This window comes from Eptatretus burgeri, chromosome 5 (genome assembly GCF_056783735.1).
Source record: "Eptatretus burgeri isolate ZD-2024b chromosome 5, Ebu_testis_v1, whole genome shotgun sequence".
Taxonomy (NCBI): Eukaryota; Metazoa; Chordata; class Myxini; order Myxiniformes; family Myxinidae; genus Eptatretus; species Eptatretus burgeri.
In genome coordinates this window covers 74699480-74714091 of record NC_140965.1, presented here as the reverse complement: position 1 = coordinate 74714091, position 14612 = coordinate 74699480, and the positions used below count along the sequence as shown (strand labels likewise).

Genomic DNA, 14612 nt, shown 5'->3' with positions numbered 1-14612 from the left:
GGCAGATGTGAATCTATTCTAAAGGCTACGATGCGGTAACATGATGAAATGCTGCCACAATATTCACCTGGTGTGTTGGGCACTGTAGGTTCAGCAGGACAGCTGGATTGACACACTTCAGGATGTTGAAGTATAAAAGAAAAGGTTTCTCCCTGGAAGTAACCAGAAAAAGCAAACGATTAGAATCTGCTTCTGACATTGTATAATGTACATAATCTCATCAATTCCAATCATATAAACACTATACAGATTTCTGTTAAAAATAAAAACATAATGAGGGTCATTTCATGCCAGTACACTTGGTAGTTGATACAAGTCTGGTGTTGGCTTAGTGGTTAGGGTGGCTGACTTAGGATCTTAGGGTCTTGAGTTTGAGCCCCTGTCTGCCATTGAATTAATACCAGGTGGAGTTGACTCAGCACATCATCCTTCTGAGGTTGGTGAAATGAGTACCGGTGTACTGGTAATAAGAGGCACTGTATCAGCAGCAAAGCTGCATCCTCAGCTAATGATGCTTACCTGCAGCCATGTGCTGCATACAAAAGAGGAGGAGGTAGTTAATATGTGACCATCTCAGATTTTCAATTAAATTAGTTGTTTGTTTTTTTCTACAAATACCTTTTATGGGTAAAATATCCCTTCAAGTATGGCAGCCCCCATCTCAAAGGGGTTTGTAGGTTTTGACCTCCATAAATATGGTGCCATGCCATGTTTTTGTACTCGTGAATCATACCTGTTCTGTACTGAAGTTTTGGAAGGATTACATTTTATCAGTGAATAAAGATACCAAGCTGGAATCTTGAATCCAAGCTTTCGTAATTAATCTACCCTCAAATGCAGTGTACCTTTTGCCATTTTAAGTTGGAGGCATCTCAAAACAAACATTTTGTCTTTTGATTTTGGATTTCAGAGGTTTTGGTATTCACTCAGTGCCCGTATTAAGTGGTCAGAAGAATTAATTTTGTAGATCGGCAACATTTTTCATCCCCACCAACAATCATGACCCAATCAAATAATTTATAAATATGTGTATGGCTCAGGTCAAAAGATGGTTCCCATCATTGTAATGGAAAGATAGTTGACCATGTAGGAAACTCTCCAGTTGATTTAAAACTAACACTCAAGAAACTTCTTCCTCAGTCCCTCTGGGCCACATGCACTCCTCCAGACATCACTTCCTTGAGAAACTCCCAAAAAACAGGTTTACCATTCATGCCCACTCCTTTGTTTCTCTTTTCTCCCACTTGTGGAACTCGTGTAGTAGATAGTAGAAAAATGGTGCAAATTATGATACAAGCATCAAATTTGGCATTTCTGTTCTGCAGGGCTTTCTGATCAAATCTGCCCGATTGGCCATTTGAAAATCCAAATTTTGACAAAAATTTGAAAACAAAAAAAAACTTCAAAAAAAATTGAAGTCACAGCTGGCTGAAATTCTTGAAGCGCAAGTGAACATCCCAGACAGAGAACCAAGTGAAGATGCAGTCATCATTGATGGCTCAACACTTATCAATGCCCTACCTCCACGCACTTCAAAGATATTTGATGACTATGCTAAAGAAGACATCATCCCAAAGGTGGAATCCTGTGGTGCCAGGTACAAGAGGGTGGACGTAGTGTTTGATGTGTACAATAAGTCAAGTCTGAAGTCCAAGGCAAGGTCGAAAAGGGGGCAAGGAATCAGAAGAAGAGTGATAGGAACCAGTAAGACCCCAAGTAACTGGAGAAGCTTTCTTCGAGATGACAGCAACAACACTGAGCTATTTCACTTCCTTGCGGAAAAGATGTGTGAAGCACAGACGACAAGCACAGCCATTGTCACAAAAGGAGAAGATGCCATTAGCAACACAAGGAAGTCACTGGATGCTGTGTCGCCAAGTTGTCATGAAGAAGCTGACACTCGAATATTTGTACACGCCAGGGATGCAACGACGGATGGTAGCAAGTCCATTATCATTAAGGCTAATGACACGGACGTACTAGTCATAGCAATATCTGTACTGCCATCCTTACAGGAACTAGGTCTTGAGAACATGTGGATTGCCTTTGGCCAAGGAGCCAAGGTGCGATGGATTCCAGTCCATGTGGTAGTTTCTGCAATAGGGCCTGAGAAAGCTGAAGGGATCCCATACTTCCATGCGCTCACTGGATGTGACGTTGTGTCTGCCTTACGTGGTAAAGGGAAGAAAACTGCATGGCAGACTTGGAACGTCTTTGATGATGTTTCTGAAACATTCACCAATCTCAGCCAGCATCCAACATTGATCCATGATCTTGACTTTTTTAAAGTTTTTTTTATTTTTTTTCAAATTTTTCAAAATTTGGATTTTCAAATGGCCAATCAGGCAGATTTGATTAGAATCCCCTGGAGAACAAATGTGGCTAATTTGATGCTTGTATCATCATTTGCACGATTCCTCTCAAAAATTGCTGTTATCTGCCCCCACTAAACCCCCTTTCCCAAGTCAATGCAATCCAATTTTCCTCCAGGGCTTCAATTAGTCGTGTTTTCTTAATTGCACTGACTCAAGAAAGGGGGTTCTCTCTCTCCCGTGGAACCAACTTCCCCAGTCTGTTCAGTCCCATTCTTCCCTCCATGGCTTCAAGACAGCTGTTCATCATGACCTCAGGTCACCTCCCAGCCCTACTCATAATCTCCTCTGCCCCAATTGACCCCATTCCCACTCTCCTTTTACCAGGTTATTATGATTTTCCCTCCGCTCACTCACCTCTTTTCATTTGTTAGCTGTCGGTTGGTTTGTTACTTTTCTGTTTCATCACCACTTTCCCCTTCCTCTTCTTCTTCTGTTTCATTCAGCTTGTGTGCAGCTTGTTCACCCCCATGTGTCCTTCTCACCCTCCCCTTGATCTCACTCTCACTTCTACTCTGCTGTTGGTTTTTTTTCCCCCTTTCTATTTTGTTGCCTTCCTTTCTGCTCAAGTTCTTCAATGAGCCTTGACCATGTATACAAAAAAAATACACCATCACAAAGTCATTGTGCATTCCTACCCGTAATCCGTTCTACCCCCATTACTCCCAGCCATACTCACCCCTCAACACAACCCTATTCCTTGTAGATGATTGTTTCCTTTCTTCTTCTCTCTCCATCTTGTGTTCATTCATCGCCATGCTGTTCTACTACCCCACTTTCTTTTTTCCACAAGCCTACATTTAGTAGTCAAGTTTTTTATAAGCCGATTTGTTAATCTTTATTTCAGATTTTTTTTTTTTGATGCATTTCCCCACTGCAATAGTCACTGCAGATTCCTCTGCATTTCAAGGAAGCCACAAAATGATGTCGTCCGTAAAGGAAACCTCGACATTTTTGCTTGGCAAACAGGGACAAACTTGGATAATACATTCGCATCTCTGTGCGTCATTCTTATGTGCATAGAAATCGGCATATTCACTTGTCACATTATCAATATCAGGGGTGTTAGAAAAGTTCAACAAATCAGATGCTCACAATAGTACAAGAGATGTGCCAATGTTTTTAGTTTTCAATATACTGTACAAGTATATATAATTGAGAAAATAATTGAATTATACATGTTAATAATTATTAAAAAATACCTTGTTGTACTATTTTTTGGTTTGTCTTGGGCTATTGTGAGTATATCTCATTCGTTGAACCTTATGAATGCCCCCTTACGAGGTTTGAATCTACGGTAATGCAGTCACAGCATTATTAAGCTAGTACTTTACATAGCAGGTCAAAAAATTCCTTATAAGATACAGCAACCCAAACTGTAAGGCAATAGACTTTAAGTCAATCAGCTTTGAAACCAAGTTGGTGTGAACCAGAGGCTTGAAAGCAAAACAGACGTTCCTGCAGCTCCATAATTGGTTACACATTACTTAAACTACACAGAAAATTCAATGAAAACTTTTCCAAAACTTTTTAAAAGACGTCTAGTTAAGCTTTATGTACAGAAATACGTACGCATTTTTGTCTTGCCCGCAGTACTTCCCATAGCTGTCGATCGGGTGCAAGACCTGTCGTGGATCCCCATGTGTCCATGCTGCATTGATACACAAATGCACCATAATTAACGACAAATTAATAAGCAGAACTGTCTTTACTGCAGTGCTTAATGAAAACTAAAAGAAATCAAAATACCAATTCAATTATCACAAGGTTATACAGGGTGGTCCAAAAGTCTTGTCCCTATAGGGTAGTGCTCGGAAATACTGCATGCATGATTAATTCCAGGTTTTATGTTTTGTTTTAGGCGGTGATGGCACAGGAGTCCTACAAGGTATTACATTTTACAAATGGTGGAACTAGAACATGCAACAGTGTATGCTCACAAAGAAAAAGTGGAATTAGTTATCATTTCTAATTAGTTTATTTCTAATTAGTTATCATTTCTAATTCAGTGGAATTAGTTAGTTAGGATGCAGCAGCATTTCTGAATGCAAGGAGAAATGTAAATTGTCATCAAAACATTGTCAATTGTCCATGAAATTGATGTGTTATTATCATTTATTACTGAAAGTGGCAAAAAGAAAAGATCAAATCTGTAAACAAATTATTTTTATTGGGAGAAAATCGTTTCACATTACCCTATGAGGCAGGACTTTTGGACCACCCTGTATATAAATTCACGGTAATGTACTCTACTCGACATCTATATTTTGTATCTTCAATTACATCTCGAATGTATTTTGAAATGAAACAAAGTTAGTCTCTTAATCTGATCAATCCTCCAGTTGCCCTCTGAACTTGATCAATTCTCAATGATGATGTCCAAGCCCCAAGTATGACTCAATTTTATACACAATTGCCAATTTTCATACAGCTCCACATTTGTTTCAGTCCGTGAACGAGCTCTTTTTCCTGCCCAAAACCTTACCCTTTAACGGTGTAACTGCACAGACATCCACTTACCAACAATGCCAACAAAAAGATAAACCACGATGAAAAGGAGAAAGAAAATGCAGCAGATGATATCTGTACAACCCCTGCACACAAGAAATGAACAACAACAACAACAACAACAACAAAAAAATCATTACACTTTAAAACAACAAAATATAATTTGATGAGAATAGAATCGATGGATATGACACTGCTCGTGTTAGACATCAACCCACTGTTACGTTAGATCTAATTTAAAGGTCACACGGACAAGTAAAGGTCATATATATGAGAGAGCACATGAGAGAGAAAGGAGATATGTAGAAGAGAGACAACCTCAAACACTTGTAACCTGAGCTATGATCTGCAAAATGATTTTCAAATGACACATGGCTTTTGATGTTTAACCGATTGAACCCAAAATTGAATCTGTTAATCTTTGTACTACATTCTATACGTATGCCAAGTTTGGTTGAAATCCCTTTAATGGTTCACAGGTTATCCCAGAAACAAACCATTACAATTAGAAGGTCACATGACCTTCGACCTTTGATATGTTGAACTCAAAATCTAATCAGTTCATCTTTGTATTACAGTCCATACTTGTACCAAGTTTGGTGGAAATCTCTTCAGGGATTCACAAGTGATCACGGCAGCAAAACACCGACAGTGACCGGACGCACAGGCGGACATGGACAGCCGGACGGATAACATGAAAACAACACCTCCAGCTTTCAGATACAGAACCATAAAAAAAATAAAGGAAACGTTGAACGTTACAAGGCACAGATCAATACAATACCATGAATTTGAAAAATAGCCTTGAGTGAGCTGGTCAGCTCAACGGTCAATGGTCGTCTCTTGAGATTGTAGTTCAGATCTCTACTGAATCCAAAATCTGGGAAATCATGGATGTTATACTGGAGGCAATTTGGGGGGACCCCCCTGAGAGACCCCTGATTCAAAATCAAAAAAACAAATCAATTTAATATCGTTTTTGGCCCCATCTCTCAATAGTGAAGAATCACTTTTAAAATTAAATAATTCTCGTATATAGATCCGGATTCGGATCTTCACTAAAATCGAATCAATTCTTTCTTGTCACACACCCAACCTGTCCACCAAGTTCCATCCGAATCCGTCCACAATTTTTTGAGATATCCCGTACACAAACAGACAAACAACCAGACAGACAAACAGACAGAAAGGGTTGAAAACATAACCTCCTTCACCTTCGGTGAAGGAGGTAAAAATGCCAACGTTCATTGCACGTTGTGGCTGGTTGAACCACTTCTGGAAGAAAACAGCAACATTGTGCAAGAAAACATCCATCTTTATTTACTTTTAGCAATGTATATATGCATCAGGAAGAAGATAATTGGTTTCAGTTTGTTTAATGGCAAAATTAGCCTGTTCATGGTCACTTGAGAGTTTAGCAATGTTATGGGATTTCCACATATCTCGTGAGATTATGAGTTGGACAAGCGACCGTGATGGGTTTCTCTGAAGTCAGTGATAGCATGATTGGGGAGGAGAAAGCATTAAATATTTCGCTGTTTTGATGTGGGAATGTCTGCTTTTATGAGCAGGAGGAGGGTGAGTGGGAGATAACAGAGTTGGGGTTGGAAAGGGAGGGGGGGAGAGTAAAGATGTGACAGATTTGGAAGGGGGAGGTTGAGGCTTTGGTGGGGTGCTTGAGGACTTCCAGTGGGGGAGGGAGTTGTGGAGTTGTGGTGATGGTGTGGGGAGGGTGTTTGCAGGCTTGAGGTGGGGAGGGGTTTGATGCCTCAGGGTTTGGTGGGGGAGGTTGAGGTCTTGGGGTTTGGGGAGGAGGGAGTGTAAAGATGGGACAGAACTGGGAGGGGAGGTTGAGGCTTTGATCAGGGAGGGGGGTGATGACTTTCAGTGGATCCAAGGAGTTGTCAGAATTGCATGTGTAAGTTTACTCACAGTAGAAATGTAACTGTGTGTGTGTGTGTGTGTGTGTGTGTGTGTGTGTGTGTGTGTGTGTGTGTGTGTGTGTGTGTGTGTGTGTGTGTGTGTGTGTGTGTGTGTGAGTGACTGTGGGGGAGGGGGGGCACCATCCACCCCTTATTCCATTCATTCTCACGATAAAAATTCCTTTGATCAATATCATTTCAATATTCCTTGCACCTTTCAGGAATGCATCCCCCGTCGTAAACCGGGATCTAACCGTTCTATATATTGTCAAGCTGCCAGGACGAACTTTGGATCAACAGCAACATTTGATGGGATAGCCGAGAGGTAAATTTAGACGTCGAGTTGTTAGTTTCTGAATTTAACTCGTCACTTTCTGGTGTATAATCAATAGCTTATTTCCCACTGAAATGAATATAACAGCTTGAGTTTCCAAATTACTATTTTGTTTCGTACTTTATCACCTCTACAGTTAAGTACACTAAAAGGTAAAACTCATCTCATTTCAGTGGGAACCAATTAATCGACAGATATCTCAGAAAAGCCTTTCGAAGCAAGTTAACAAAAGAAAGACAATGCATGAAAACATTGACGTTGCTTCTTCAACCGCCAAACATTTTTCCAAACGCTGTGCCAGGAAGTATTTTTGTTCCCTTCTCGCCAGTCTAAAGAGGAAGCATACCATGCAGCTTTGCATTAACTCCCCATATGTCACTGATCAACTCTACCCCAGCCCCTTCCCACCCAGACTCAACCACAAACAGACCTCCCATCATTAATGAGACTTTTAGAAGTCGGTTGAGTTGAAGGTAATTCTTTGAAGCAATGAAAGAACTTCTAACCAGAAACCCCTTCATGAGGCAGGGAAGCATTTGTTGGATTCCTTCTTAACATTTAGAGCATTGTGATTCAAATTTGAAAAGGTTCACACACCACAGCACATTTTGTGCCTTAATATTCCAGGTCACATTTTCATTCAACTATGATCAACATATATGTGAAGTGATGATACAATAATTGAAAGCGGACACCAAAATGAATACACTTTGTGTTGAAAATGAAAAATTTACAAAAGAGATTGAAAAGCAGGTGAAAAACACAAGGTCGAACATTCATCGATTTGTGTTTTATTTCTTCTTCGACACGTATATACGGTCAGCGAAATGGATTCCGATTAATTATTTATTTATTTTTTCTAGCAGCAGTCAGCCATGCCATGCAGGGAGAAACTCCTCAAAATTATCTCTGTATAGAGGGCTCTAATCCCAATTTTTAATAAATGCAGGGAAAACAAAGCACAGAAAATCATTACCTTTTCTTTACTGGACCCCGAAAACTCGAATCAAACTTGCACGGAGGTCCTGGGAGAAGAAATTCCTTTCAATCATACGAGCTTTGATATTAACAAAATCGAAACATTCCGTTCCAAACAAATAGGACTCTTTGGTTGGAACATACCTTAAGCATGACTATGACAAATGCACATGGAAGTTCACACTTCTTCCTCTATCGTATGCAGCACAAGGCTGCGGAGTAGCATCATTGGCTGAGGATGTGGCTGTAGTGTGACCACTCCTCATTTTCATAAATGCCAAGGTGAGCCAATGAAAAAAAGCCAATAATTCACAAGGTTTCGGAAAAGCGATGATAATAGAAAACCTATACGCCAAGAAAACCTTTAGAAAACCAAGACGCCAAGGTGAACAACGAATAGCCAAGATCTTGTGAAAAAAGCCAAGGAGTGGTCACACTGTGTGGCTGTGCTGCTGATGCAATGACCTCTGTAGGTGAGGGCATTAATTTGTAACTTGTTCAGGGTGGCAGCGTTAGCTCGCCGACTCTTCGCAAAGGACACTGTGGGATCTTTAACGTCCGCCAACTAATGCTGGCAGACGGGACACGCATTCAACATCCATCCAAGGGACGTCACATACATGAGTGAATCACCCTGCCTGTGAAACATGGGCATGACAGTTTATAGCTTGGCCTAAATTCAAACCCAGGCTAGACAGCTTAGAGGCGAGTACCTTGAGAATCTAAGCCATCCTGACAGAGCTGTACAATTCCACAGGTACAAAGATAAACAAAATAAGTGAAACTGAGGATTTAAAAAATAAATCATTTAACAGCTGATCTCTGTCATGAATAATTCTGCAATAGAAAAGAGGAATGAAAGTTAAATAACTGTATGTTTATATATATATATATATATATATATATATATATATATATATATATATATATATGTATGTATATATATATATATATATATATATATATATATATATATATATATATATATATATATATATATATATATATATATATATATATATATATATATATATATATATATATATATATATATATATATATATATATATATATATATATATATATATATATATATATATATATATATATGTATGTATATATATATATATATATATATATATATATATATATATATATATATATATATATGTATGTATATATATATATATATATATGTATGTATATATATATATGTATGTATATATATACATATATATATATGTATATATATATATATGTATGTATATATATATATATATATGTATATATATATATATATATATGTATGTATATATATATATATATATATATATATATATATATATATATATATATATATATATATATACATGTATTGCAGAGCTGATATGATTCCAAGAAATGAAAAGTGAAAGCAAAAAAAATAAATAATAATAATCAATGGATGGGAGAAAAGGGAATTACGGGTAATTCATAGTGAAGGGTCAATGAGTTATGATACCCAAGAATCGATTTCGAGAGAATGTCACCCAAAATCCCACATCACATTTATTTACAGTAAGGAACACAAACCTCTATATCACTATTGACGAATTTTATGCAAAAGCAAGTTTGGCTCAGAAGAAAAGGTTTTTCAATCCATTTTTAAGCACACGTCAAGGAAGTCAACAAAGTGAAATCCATGAGATTCCAATGTCAGTTATTAACTCGACCTGTGCATCCACAGATCCTGCAACTTATTTACAGTGATCCTCGAAAGTAGTGGTTCTCAAACTACTGGCAGTGGTTCCCAGATAAGCCTTGACGCTCTTTCCGGCAGGCAGTGAAGAATCTCAGCCCTCAAAATGCTATTATGCCTTGGCACCAAGAATTCTAAAAGAAACAACAACCCGAAGGGAGAGACATGCACACAAAAAAATAGAGGAAAGAAAAGAAAAGAGGAACACGACATATTCCAGGTGCATTTTTAGTCGCATATCTGATCACAGCACATAAGAATTAATTGTCAAGGATTATGCTTAACATGAAATTGTAGAATCTGTAGTTCGAGTTTATCGTTCTGGTGCAAAGCAAGGTTAGCTTCCTCGTGTTCGGTCTTTGTCTCGTGTCTGTTTTAGCTGTCGACCGAATGTATGAAGTTTTCTTTTTGTTACTGAATGTATGAATCCATCAATGTCATTGAATCGATTTTTTTTTTGGACATATTCACGTACATTACTGTATTTTAAAGTAAAAAAAAAAAAAATCAAATTCAAGGTTTTATCATTAAGCACTCAAGTATCTGATTCCTTTCCCCGCAGCTTATGTCTGGTCTGCTGAAGCTGCCTTGTCGACATTGGTCACCATAAAGGACAAAAAAAAATGCAACTAGCTGGTTTTAGATGACTTGAGATGTGCTTTGAGCAACACAAAACCAGGAAATCAACGTTCTTATCCAAAAAACAAGAAACAAGTTCCCTCTCATCGACGCGTCATTGCCAGTTTTTCTTGTTCGTAATGAAGCATATATGAGAGCACTAACCTGCTTGATTCATCTTTTAATTAATCAATAATCAATCAAAATGCAGAACTTTAACAAAATATTGTTACGGTTGTGGGGGTTGAATTAGGAATTTAATAGGAAAGTTAGGATTGAATAGAGTTGTTTGGTCCGTGGACGTGTAGGAGACATCTCAGTGTAATTAAGTAGGGAAACTGTGAGCTTAAGTGTTTCGTGTCAACACACGGGGGGGGGCGGGGGGGGGAGGGGGCGGTATTAATTAGATAGGGATTAAGAATAAGTTCCCCCAGTATGTGACTGCACCCCTGTAACCTATTCCTATGTTTTTGCATTTACAAGCAAGCCAAACATGCCGAGCAGGCAGAAGCCACTCCTCCAAGGGTGACAGCGGGTGAAGTCACGTCCCGAAGCTGATGATTGATAGGCGTTACGTCAGAAGCTAGTAAAACGTGCCGAGCGGGCGAAGGCCCCACTTTCCCGGGTTTTGTGCGAGCAAGCCACGCCCCGGAGGAGGAAACGGGTGTTCGGGGTGATGTCATTCAAAGGCAAGAGATCGGTAGAGCGCACGCACAAGGTCATTGTGAAGAGGAATGGTTGAGTGCAGAGCCAGGGTCGAGAGAGAACGTTGCTCAGAGATGACCTATAAGAACAGGGCTTTATGGCTGGCTTTCCTTCGATGCATGAAGAAGACGGCATGATTCTTGTATTCGTGTAGAGGTGATTTGACTCACGTGGTGAAGTAAGACGCAGGCCTTTAGCTCTTGGTTTGGTCGTGAGGAATGGACCCCGAGCCTCGTGTATGTCAAATAGCGGGTCGGTGAGGACGATCGATGCACGAAACAGCTGCACGGGGTCTCTGAGCCTTGGTGTTGAATACCTCTCACGAATTGCCTGATGTATGTTTGTCCTTCTGCGAAAGAGCGACTTGGCGCCATTTTGCGCGCGTCTACATGTACAAATAGAAGCGCCTCCTTTCCACGTTCCATAAAGACCATCTCTTGGCAACGCGAAGTACCAGAATAAAGGAAGGGCTTTCTTTTTTGTTTCCCCTTGTTTGTATTTAAATCTGTGTGCAGAGGGGCCTTGACTGAGACTTTAATTTACCTCATGTATTGTTATTTTCTGATTTTTGTCCTTTGTAAATATTCGTCTATTTTCATTAAATGTGTTCATTTTAAGTGGCTGTGTCGGTGTATTTGTCATGGAGTTTGAGTATAAACCGCCCCCCGCCCCTCCTTGTGCCATCCTGGTGTAGTGCTAAACTGTTTCCCCGTGCATGCACATTAATCTTCGAGAGTCTCGGCTGTAGGCTTCCAAGGGAGAAGTTTAACCGTCTGGGATGGCGGTGTTAACCGCCCGTCACCACAATTTGGGTTTGTGGATTAACCTGGGCCGCCAGCGATGCGGCAATGTAATGGAATCCTCTCCTCTCTCCTAATGGAAGCTGGAATTCCTCAAGGTAGTGCCCTTTGGCCAGTCTTGTTCCTCATCTTCATGAACAACCTCTCAGATGCTCTGAAAAACACTCTCTTCCTTTTTGTAGATGACTCCAAATTGTGTTCTACAGTATCCTGTCTCACTACTAGGCAGACTAGACCTGCATCACTCTCTGCTGATAAGGAATTGATTGGATGCTGGTTTGATAAATAGAATGTGTCCTTCGATCTTGGAAAATATGTCTCACCCTGTTGCTCCGGAAGGATCATCAAACGAACCCAACAATCTATTTCAACGGTCAGCCACTGGATGAGGTTCAGTCCATTGAACTTCTAGGCCGCACTATCAACCATGGCCTCTGCTGGACCAACCAGATAGGAAAGCTGGCTTCCAAAGTAAGTCGCAGACAGGGCATCGTCCATCGATCCAAGTCTCTCGTCGGAAATTCAGAGCTACTGACAGTCTACAAGGCCCTTGTCCATTACAGTATACTCAATGTAGTACTGCATTCTGCTTTGGGCTGGTGCCCCAGCATCACATCTTTCTTTCCAAAATTATGTGAAATCTAAAGCTTTCAATATTTTTGGAATCTTCTACAGTGAGTCCGAAGCACAATGTCTGTTGCTTTCTCATTGCAGGCACGTCAGTGGTCTCTCTGCGTTTTACCGCTTCTCCAATCAATTACTCTCTCTCTCTCTCTCTCTCTCTCTCTCTCTCTCTCTCTCTCTCTCTCTCTCTCTCTCTCTCTCTCTCTCTCTCTCTTCCTTTTCCTCCTTTTCCTCCTCCTCCTCCTCCTCATCTCTCTCTCTCTCTCTCTCTCTCTCTCTCTCTCTCTCTCTCTCTCTCTCTCTCTCTCTCTCTCTCTCTCTCTCTCTCTCTCTCTCTCTCTCTCTCTCTCTCTCTCTCTCTCTCTCTCTCTCTCTCTCTCTCTCTCTCTCTCTCTCTCTCTCTCTCTCTCTCTCTCCCCCCTCTTCCTGTACTCTCTCTCTCCCTTTCCTTTTCTCTCTCTCTCTCTCTCTCTCTCTCTCTCTCTCTCTCTCTCTCTCTCTCTCTCTCTCTCTCTCTCTCTCTCTCTCTCTCTCTCCCCCTCCATCTCTCTCTCTCTCTCTCTCTCTCTCTCTCTCTCTCTCTCTCTCTCTCTCTCTCTCTCTCTCTCTCTCTCTCTCTCTCTCTCTCTCTCTCTCTCTCTCTCTCTCTCTCTCTCTCTCTCTCTCTCTCACACACACCCTGACCCTCCCCAGCAACTCCAGGACATACATGTTCTTCCAGTAACCCCTTCCTAGTTAAACTTCTAAAATCCTGGCTAACTGCACACCTGAACTCCTTTGTTCCTCACATCCCCCATCTAAAGGCACTGTCACACCTTGACGATTTAGCCAGCAATGGCAACGTATAAAAATGTATGTAAAACGTTGGCGTACGCTGAAATTTTGATGTTTTTAAAAAAGTTTTGGTCGTATTCATAATGTGTTGGTCGTATGCATAACATATTAGTAATGGGCACAGAACGTTTCATTGTCTTATATATAACTTATACCAATGAATGCTTAGCCTGTTGTCAGCATTCACAACCTATGCCCAACGATAGTTTAACTTTGGCATAGCGCGCTGCACGTATCGCCGACGAACTCGTGGCGTAGCCTGTTAAAAACCTGCCGCACGCCGATTTAAATCATAACCGCCTGAAAATCGAAAGTCTCAACCACGCAGTCACACCTTGACGATTTAGCCAGTTTATGCCGACCCATGAAAAATGAGTCTAAAACGCTGGCACACTTCAAACACGGTATGGGTAAGTTGTGTATACATTAAGAGCACGCTAAAAAACGATGAAGTATGCTGTCATATTTTGTGGTACGTCTCGTACGTCGTGAAATTTCAAGCATGCTGAAAATTTTACGACGTACTCGCCGTATGGCTCACACGTTCCGCCACGCTGGGAATAAGTTGTAGGCACGTTATGCGATCGTGGACACACGTCGACACAAGTTCCTTGTAAGTTACTCATAAGTCGAAACATGTCAAGGTAATGTTTAGCATACCCGGAACTTATTTTCTCCGTCAAGGCACATTTTTTTTTCTCCTTGGCTCCGTGAAGGTTCGTGACGAAATATCTGAAGTTGTTGTTGTTTTTTATTATTATTATTTTTTTAGTCTATCACGAATTTTAAAATATATTCGGACATTTGCTTTTGAGTTTCGACGTCGACGTGACAATATCCTCAAACAGAAAATATTCACAGAGGAGGAACTAAGAATAAGACATGAGCAAACTGAAGAGGCAATCGGATGTGACGTAACGGCACGTGACGAAATATCGGAAGTTATTGTTGTTTTTTTTTTTTTAACGCTGCCAATACACCATTATACGGTAGCTGTAAATTAGAAACACGTTCAGTAAGTTCTGTGGTCGTCCGGAAGACGTCAATCCAATACGTCTACATACGTCAATATGCGTTGGAGATACGTTACACATAGGTTCAAAGCACGTTACTCATAGGTTAGAAATAAGTTTTGGGTACGCTAATCATTACCTCGACGTGTTTCGACTTATGAGTAAC

The 14612-nt window shown here is 40.2% G+C and overlaps 1 protein-coding gene across 5 annotated transcripts in view; it reads right to left on the bottom strand.

Annotated features, from left to right (window-relative positions):
* The window catches only part of SLC44A5 (solute carrier family 44 member 5), a 122873-nt gene that overhangs the window by 80700 nt on the left and 27561 nt on the right, over window positions 1-14612 (bottom strand). For 4 of the 5 annotated variants that reach the window (XM_085882442.1, XM_085882443.1, XM_085882444.1 and 1 more), the window contains exons 2-5: window positions 8113-8161; window positions 4893-4966; window positions 3945-4023; window positions 68-152 (exon numbers count right to left, since the gene is read on the bottom strand). In XM_085882442.1, the coding sequence (XP_085738568.1) occupies window positions 68-152; window positions 3945-4023; window positions 4893-4966; window positions 8113-8161 (287 nt within the window). The remainder of the gene's footprint in view (window positions 1-67; window positions 153-3944; window positions 4024-4892; window positions 4967-8112; window positions 8162-14612) is intronic. The other variant, XM_085882445.1, reaches the window with a different exon arrangement.